The 8,677-nt window shown below is 36.8% G+C and overlaps 2 protein-coding genes across 3 annotated transcripts; one reads left to right on the forward strand and one right to left on the reverse strand.

The window, feature by feature from the left end:
• The first annotated feature begins 617 nt into the window (after positions 1-617).
• Positions 618-2,116, forward strand: tmem186 (transmembrane protein 186). The gene is made up of 3 exons (XM_067398764.1): positions 618-716; positions 1,075-1,118; positions 1,383-2,116. Exons 2-3 carry the CDS (start codon positions 1,116-1,118, stop codon positions 2,046-2,048), a joined length of 669 nt encoding a protein of 222 aa, XP_067254865.1. The 5' UTR covers positions 618-716; positions 1,075-1,115; the 3' UTR covers positions 2,049-2,116.
• A 2,510-nt stretch (positions 2,117-4,626) lies between these two features.
• On the reverse strand, positions 4,627-8,178 carry hmox2a (heme oxygenase 2a). Of its 2 annotated transcripts, none has more exons than XM_067398765.1 (6): positions 8,097-8,178; positions 7,731-7,808; positions 6,212-6,329; positions 5,623-6,114; positions 5,381-5,504; positions 4,627-5,269 (listed from the first exon to the last, which is right to left on the reverse strand). In XM_067398765.1, exons 2-6 carry the CDS (start codon positions 7,784-7,786, stop codon positions 5,142-5,144), a joined length of 918 nt encoding a protein of 305 aa, XP_067254866.1. In that variant the 5' UTR covers positions 7,787-7,808; positions 8,097-8,178; the 3' UTR covers positions 4,627-5,141. The 2 variants fall into 2 exon arrangements, with proteins under 2 accessions (XP_067254866.1, XP_067254867.1); XM_067398766.1 differs by having other exon boundaries at positions 7,731-7,811; positions 8,097-8,161.
• Between the last annotated feature and the right edge of the window lie 499 nt (positions 8,179-8,677).

The raw sequence follows: 8,677 nt of genomic DNA on the forward strand, positions 1-8,677 counted from the left end.
TCAGCAGTAAACTGTACTAACCGACCTACAGGATCTGACGGATCACTGAACCTTTTTCTGTAACATTAAATATGGGTGTTATAAGCTAATTAATAAATGTTATTAGTTAAGATAACACACCTAATGTTAACAATGTCGGGAAAAAGCAGGTGATCGTTATCTGGCAGTTACTTATTATTTTTATGGGTATAAAATAATAATTAGCAGGACAAAACTAATGATAGCTTACTCTAATTACAGCAATCGATCTCCTGTAACATTAGTTGAACTTGATTTAAAATGGCAGGACCGTTTCTGACGATTTAGAGTTGTTTCTAGTGGCATATTATATTGATTTTATCTACTGAATTTGCTGTTTTAAAAGTATTATTGCTCTAGAAATAGAATAGCCTATTATTTTATAGGTAGAATTTTAAATTGTATATAATTTTTATAGTCTATTTAAAATACATGAATGATGACGCAGTCGTCTGGGCGGAAGTTTGATATCGCGACTCCGCCTCCGGCTCCACTGACGGTTCCTTCTGCGCATGCCCAGGCTCCAAACTTACGTATTGCGTAACATGTCAGCGCCCATTCGGTCGGCCATTTTGGCTTCAGTTCATTACAATGGAAGGAAGCGACGTCGCGTCGTCCATCTTTTTTTACAGTCTATGTGTGCGATGAAATGAACTTTTGTGGAGATAAGTGATATCAAAACTGCATAAATTGTTAATGTAATACATTTTATTATATTATTTTGACTATTTGTGTGGTGTATTTTATTTGTCATTATTATGTCTCAGCTGCCTAGACTACGGCAACAAATGTCCTCCAAAGTGACTCAAGGATTTCCCTTGACATACTTTTATCATCTTGAGTAAGACATAAACGTACATGTACGTAAAGGATTTTGGTTTATATAAGAAAAAATCACAAAAAAAACGAAGCAACAAAAAAACGTTTAATATTAGCTTAATGTTATATTGTACCAGTTTTAAATTTGACAAGTTAAAATAAAAATATCGTATAGCAATAAAAAAAAAACCTCAAGGACTTTTATTTTGAAGTGGCATAACTTTCTATTATGTCCAGCTTCACAGAAGCACTGCGAGATGCACTGAACTTGTGTAGAGATGGTAAGTGCCTTCAAAACAGCACAAATTGTTACTAATAGTACATTTTATTGAATTATTGTGGCCGTTTTTGGTGTATTTCTCTGTCATTATCATATATTAGAAGCCTATAACACCAATCTGAGTTCACAGGATTTTCCTTCTTTAATTTTATCAGTAAAAATAAACTTTATATTTTTAAGCAAGTGAGCTATATTAACAAAGTTAAGTTAATTTTAGTCGATGTACTAATTACAACTATTGTTGCCATGGTTACTGTCTCCTCAGACAATGCCAGCACGCTTAATCCGCATTTCCCGTCTTCCTCTACATGGGTGCCGGGGTCATCATGCAGGACTCATTTCACAAGCTCACGTGCATTACAGCGGACACCTGGCACACGTGGGTCGACGGATGCCCTTTATAGTCTCACGCACCGTGCAGATTCAACCTGTGTCATTCTGCTCTGACTTTGCATCAAGGAAATACAATCTAATTTATGCTTTCCCTGCTATCAAAGGTCTGCGAGCTCTTTCAAGACTCAAACTGATGCAGACGGGCATCACTGTCGTCTTACTGCCCTCTGTGTATTACCTCTACCTGCAGGGACAGGCCTCGGGAATGCTGATGAGTTACACCACAGGCATAGCAGTGTTTGCTGGCATCATGCTGTACTCCATAAGCCACTATGTCAGAAGAGTGGTTGGCATGATGTATCTGGATTCATCGCAGACCATCTTAAAGGTGTCCCACCTGAGCTTCTGGGGTCACAGACGAGACGTATACATGCCTGTGTCTGATGTCCTGACTCTGGGAGATTCAGGGGACACCAAAGGAGAACCGATCCTTCGTTTAAAGCGCTACAGCAGTTCTGATACGATGTACTTCTCTACCAGACTGGGGCGGGTGGTGGACAAAAATGCATTTGAGAAGGTTTTCGGGAGTTTGTCATGAATTTATGTGTGTTATTTAATGTCATGTCATACGCCCTTGGATTTTGTTTTCTAATCGAAAACTGACAAATAAAGATGTGTTATTGATTTTATCTCACATAATTAATGAAAAATGATAACTGCGGTGAGTGCTGCAGTTATGACATATTTTTGTAGGCCAAACCCAAAACTTCGCATCACCCTGGTTTCCTTGACAAAAAAAGCCAATAGGATTTTTTTTATTGGCTTTTGTATTACTGCTGAAAATAAGCTCTGTGTCCAATTATTTTTTTTTATTTTTTTAATCAAAAAATGAACATAACTTGAACACAAAGTCTAAATACACTCACCATTCCAGAATTAAAAATGATAGTTATGCTATAAACGAAATACAGCAGAGTCACATGACTTCAATGTCACGATCACTAAGCTTCCAAAAACTCTTCCAATCTAAGTTACAAGTTGGAAGTTTTGAGTTGGAATAGTTTGCAAGAGTGCGAGTACAAACACAAAGAGGCTGTGAAAGCAACTAGTGAGTAGATCAGTTTACCTGTTTGACGTGATGACGTTTAAATGTGTAATGTTAAAGGCTTAGTTCACACAAAAATTAAAATAATGTCATTTATTACTCACCCTCATGTCATTCCACACCCGTAAGACCTTCGTTAATCTTCCAAACAGAAATGAAGATATTGTTGATGAAATCCGATGGCTCAGTGAGGCCTCTATTGAGAGCAAAGCCATTCAAATTCTCAAGGTCCATAAAGGTAATTAAAACATATTTGAAACAGTTCATGTGAGTACAGTGGTTCAATATTAATATTATAAAGTGACGAGAAACCTTTTGTGTGCCAAAAAAAAAAAAATAGCGACTTTTCAACAATATCTATATGGGCTGATTTCAAAACACTGCTTCATGAAGCTTCTGAGCTTTATGAATCTTTTGTATTGAATTAGTGATTCGGTTCTCCTATCAAAGGGCTAAACTGCTGAAATCACGTCAAAGACTATAGATTAACACAAGACGTGTCACTCGTATTGTTTTGAATGGGAGAAAGTGAAACGCGCAATATGGCGGAATAAGTCCCGCCTTCTAAATAAGAGCCAATCGCCGACTGGTAAAGTCATCGCATCACTTCAGCGGCCGTTAGAATCACCGGTTTCTATAGAAACAGTCAGACGTGCGCCTCCGAAGAGACGCGCATTTAGGTCTGCGCATGCGCATTAGCTTGATCCAGACTGAAAAATACAGTTTTTTGTCATGATTCGAGCATTTAGAAACTAAATTTATGAGCCGGTTGTTGTTAGATTTCATTGGTGATTTCAAATATGAAATTTATCGTAAGGTTGGCGAACAGTTTTGAAGAATTTGATGTTTCCCCATTCAAAGAGATTGCATGATGCCCAGGATGCCCGAGAGGCGTTTCAAAGATGGCCGCCGAGTGAAATGACTGGTCTTAAAGGGACTTTGAATCACGTGACTTGGTCTGAAGCAGTGTTTTGAAATCGGCCCACATAGATATTGTTGAAAAGTCGTTATTTTATTTTTTTGGCGCAAAAAAAAGTATTCTTATCGCTTTATAATATTAAGATAGAATGACTGAACTAAAATGAACTGATTCAAGTATGTTTTAGTACCTTTATGGACCTTAAGAGTTTTAATGGCTTTGTTCTCAGTAGAGGCCTCAGTGAGCCATCGGATTTAATCAACATTATCTTAATTTGTGTTCTGAAGATGAATGAAGGTCTTACGGGTGTGGATCGACATGAGGGTGAGTAATAAATGACATTATTTTCATTTTTGGGTGAACTAACCCTTTAACTGTTTAGCTACCAGCCTTTTCAAAACACATAAAAGCTTAAAACAATCATGATTGGGGTATTTTTACTTTATGGTGTAGAATAAATCATGAAAATATCCTGAGCTTGTGTTAACCATAGACCTTATTTCAGGCATTAAAAAAACTTTGTGGTCCCACATTGAGCTGGAAACCATATGGGCCCAGTAAAATATTTTTATATAAAACCCGCATGGGCGATTGGCACGGGGCCAACATGGAAGCCGTGGACAAACCCACTTACAACCCATGTAGTCACCTTGTAGTGCCTACATAAATCTTAAAACTGGGGACCAAGCTGGGTTTTGCGCATACTGTCCAGTTGGGGCCCACCTAGTTGCACTAAAGATTAATTTGTGACTGGCCACTGAAGGATTTGTTCACTTTAAAATGTAAATTACCCCATGATTTACTCGCCCTCAAGCCATCCTAGGTTTATATGACTTTCTTCTTTCAGACGAACACAATCTGAGTTATATTAATAATCACCCCGATGCTCCTAAGCTTTATAATGGCAGTGCACGTAAACCACCTGTGTGAACCTCAAAAAAGTACATCGATCCATCATAAGCGTACTCCACATGGCTCCAGGGGGTTAATAAAGGCCTTCTGAAGTGAAGCGATCAAGTAAAGGTGAGTAAATCATGAGGTAATTTTCATTTTAAAGTCCTTTAATCTACTTAACTGTTCTGGCCTGGAGGAAAGTGTGTGCAGTATACAAAATGTTTGAATTAAGCATAGAGTCTGGTATTTTAATGTGCATTTTGAACAATTTTATTGATTTTGTGGAAGTAATGGTTTATTTGATATGTACATGGATGTGGTTCTTGCTGTAATCAGTTTCCCTAAATGGGACAATAAAGCTGAGTCTAAGTCTCCTCTGCATTTCCATGATTTGGGAAAACATGGACCTAGAAATCTGGTCAGACATCATTCTTAGGAATCATTCACTGCACCACAGTGATGTACCTGAATATATTTTCAATGAAACTGTGCAACAGCAAAGATACAGTTCTTACATTAAAATGTTTCATTTTAAGCAACTTCAATGCCTTTACTTCTTGCATGCCCTTAAAAGTGTGCTAACACTCTCGACTAAGAGTGAAAACAGGATAAAGAACTTCATTTTCCCTTTCTCAGTATGACTAAAAACTTGCATTGTATTTAATACAAATATGTTGTATAGACTGAGGGTCTAGTTAAGGTCTTTAAACATTTATATCCTAGCTTGAAGCCAAGCAGTTTCCAGTTTTCATTTCTGATTGGGGCAAAGGTGATCACATGAGATACCAGGCAGCCAATCCGGCAACAGCAGCAACCCATGTGGCCAGAATCACCTGTACTGTTGATTGTCGAAGCAGCATCTTGGCGAACTGACAAGCGTATGCTGTGTTTCCGCTCACCGCTAGACAGACAAGGAGGTAAGCATTTCAGTGAAAATAACAAAACATTTCTAAATATATACATAATATAAAACTATACATTGATATGTTTTTGCCGCCAATAACTTCCTCACCCATTTTGGCTGCATAATAGGGACATTTACTGATGTCTCCACCCATATCCCCATGTGCAGGGAAGCCAATGTCCTGCACTTCCTCCTTTATGTCTTTCCCAATCTCCTGCAACTCTGTGAACACCTGAAACGGAAAAGCAAAGAACATGGAAAAATGTATGTATTTATTTACATAGATGCACATCACATTATCTAAAAGATCTGGACCAATAAAACAAAACAGTATTTGATCATCCTCTTACGTCCAAATTAAATTTAAAAGCCAGGTTGGCTTCGTCTAGCAGCTTCTCTTTGGTCTCAGCATCCACTTCCAGCTCGTTCATCCGACTGCGGTACAGCCTCTTGAAGGCCGTGGGGTTGTGGATGCCCTCAAAATGGTAGAAGTTCAATCCCTCACCAGTAGGGGGCAGTTTCAGGGCCCGCTGAGCCACTTTCTTTAGAATCTGGCCTCCTGATAGGTCACCCATGTAGCGGGTCCAAGAGTGCGCAACCAAAAGAACTGGGTCAGTGCGACCCACCTCGTGAATGCGGTCTACGTAGGGCCTCGTGGCCGCCGAGCAGGAGATCTTGCTCTCCCAGTCTTCACCGTAGAGATACTCCAGGTCTTTGGCCAAGGCATCTTGCCGGTGAAGCTCAGAGGGGAAATATAGAGGGGCAAACATGGGATGGTCCTTATTCTTCTCAATCTCTTCCTCAATGGCAGAATAAACATAGTACAGGGCAGTTGTACCAAGCTGAAGTTGATAAAATGACAAAATAGCACAAGCATGAAGGTCAGAACAAGCTCTTTTTTTAACCAAACCTAAAAGAGTCCGTAGACAATTGACTCACCTTAAAAAGTTCTCGTTTGATTCGGCCCCTCAGGAAGTCTTTGACAAAAGGCGAGTTCTCGGCTTTGTCGTGAGATTCCTTGGTTCCAGCAGTCAACACTTCTGACAGGTCATTAGGACTGAAAAACAGATTTCAAAGATAATCATCTTTTACGCACTATACTTGGATGTAAAATCATGTAGAAGCCAGTTTGAGTTTTGAATTTGTCGACAATGATTAAAGGATTAGTTCGCCTTCAAATAAATTTTCCTGATAATTGACTCACCCCATGTCATCCAAGATGTTCATATCTTTCTTTCGTCAGTCGAAAAGAAATTAAGGTTTTTGATGAAAACATTCCAGGATTATTCTCCTTATAGTGGACTTCAATGGACTCCAAACGGTTGACTTGGGTAAAGTTGGTTTTATATTTGCACATTCGGACTTCTAATAAATTCAGACTTTCCAATAAATGTGCAATAAATTAATGTTTGCGAATTTTAAGCAGCGACATGATATTGACAACCAACGATTGTCAACTTACAAAATTTTTCACATTCGATAAAAATAGGCAAGTATTGTTTTAAAGGCATATTTACTTGTGAATGTCCAATGTAGTGTGATTAACAAGCTACTGAATATGGATGTCCGAATGTGCGAATATAAAACCAACTTTACCAAAGTAAACGGTTAAAGGTCAAAATGACAGTTTCAGTGCAGCTTCAAAGGGCTTTAAACGATACCAGACGAGGAATAAGGGTCTTATCTAGCGAAACGATCGGCCATTTAAAAAAAAAAGAAAATAAAAAAAATACAACTGTATATGCTTTATAAACATAAATGATCACCTTGAAGTCCACTATAAGGAGAATAATGTTTTCATCAAAAACCTTAATTTCTTTTTGACTGACGAAAGAAAGACATGAACATCTTGGATGACATGGGGCTGAGTAAATTATCAGGAAAAGTTTATTTGAAAGTGAATTAATCCTTTAAGTTACTTAAAATTACTGAGATAAATTGTGTAGTTTTGGTAGGTCATGTGATACCAATACTGTTGCCACCCCAGGGGGAATTTAATAATGTGTTCTCAAATATTACTTTATTTTATTTATTTATTTATTTTTTTAAATAGTAGGCAGTACATAGCATATACAGACATGTATAATGCAAACATGTTTGATATTTAAATCTATAGAATATACAAACATATTTTGATATTTGAGCCAATTTTAGAGCACATATTGTTTTCATTTGTCATATCTCAAAGAAAGAAAAGCATGTTTCTGCATGATTTTGTTGTGTTCTGAACAAGCCTATCAAGTTTTGACAAAGCTTTCTTGTCATTTTCATGTTTTTTTTTTTTTTTTTTTTTGTCAAAAGTAGGCCTACTATTGATCTCTTTGGGTGTAAAACGTTTTTTTAACATGGAGAAATTTAATGCACCCTCAAAAACAAGTACATTAAAGGTCAATTTGATGTGCTTTCTCGACAGTTTCTTAAGATACACATTTTAAATAACACTAAGGGAATAGAGTACCTGAGAATATCATCATCGTTTTCAGTCAGGATGTTCTCTGTTGAATCTGCAGCCATTGTGTTATTTATGTCTGGTTCTCTGCTTGATACATAAAGACAAGTGCTGAAGATGAGCTGTATCGTTTAAAGCAAACATATTTAGATACTGTTCTGTGAATAGTGATATAATCATCACTGTCTAGTGTTAGTCTTCATTGCGCAACGCATATACATTGAGACATGACAGCGAACACTCTCGTGACATTGACTTGTGGAAGACAGTCAGTTGTGTAAGTTTATCCATCTAAATGACTGACATTAATTTGGTGCAGTTAAAATCGGATTACGCTTTCTTCAGCTATGTAAAACAGGACTGCTGTTATTTTACCTGATATGCAGTGTTGACGGTCTGCTGCACTTCACATTGTATGCGAGTTTACAAAACTAATCCCGCCCCAAACAGGAAGTAGAATGGCGTCCGAAATGATTGACACAATTGACACAACTCTTTTTATTGATCGCTGTTGACAAAATTACTAACCTGTAAGATTTTTTTTTTTTTTTTGTCTATATCAAAAATCTCATTGTCAGTGGGCTACAATATGAGCCTGAACTGACAAAAAAAAAAAAAAAAAAGGAACTGAGGAAAAATGTATAGCTTGAATACAATTAATGTCATTTTGGATAAAATTCTGCTAAGTGATAAATTAAATAAATTATAATAATGTTGTCTATTATATCAGGACTCTAACAATGTCTATAATATATAATATAATATAATGTAATAATAAAATAGTATAGTATATAATAGTATGTATATAATATAAAATATAATAGTATTTTATAATAGTTTTTTATAATATAAAAAACTATAAAACATATAAATAATGGCATAAGGCATAAATAACAACAAAGGCATAAAATAGGGGAAGGAAAGCAATCATTAAAGAAAAAAAATATGTAGTTAAA

The sequence above is a fragment of the Chanodichthys erythropterus genome, chromosome 10, assembly GCF_024489055.1.
Source record: "Chanodichthys erythropterus isolate Z2021 chromosome 10, ASM2448905v1, whole genome shotgun sequence".
Classification (NCBI taxonomy): domain Eukaryota; kingdom Metazoa; phylum Chordata; class Actinopteri; order Cypriniformes; family Xenocyprididae; genus Chanodichthys; species Chanodichthys erythropterus.

Excerpts from the sequence above, each read along its gene's own strand:
- hmox2a (XM_067398765.1), bottom strand. The coding sequence starts at position 7,786 with ATGGCTGCAGATTCAACAGAGAACATCCTGACTGAAAACGATGATGAT. Across the intron at positions 6,115-6,211 it reads TCAAACGAGAACTTTTTAAG|CTTGGTACAACTGCCCTGTA; the intron begins GTGAGTCAATTG and ends TATCAACTTCAG. Across the intron at positions 5,270-5,380 it reads CTATTATGCAGCCAAAATGG|CGGTGAGCGGAAACACAGCA; the intron begins GTGAGGAAGTTA and ends TTGTCTGTCTAG.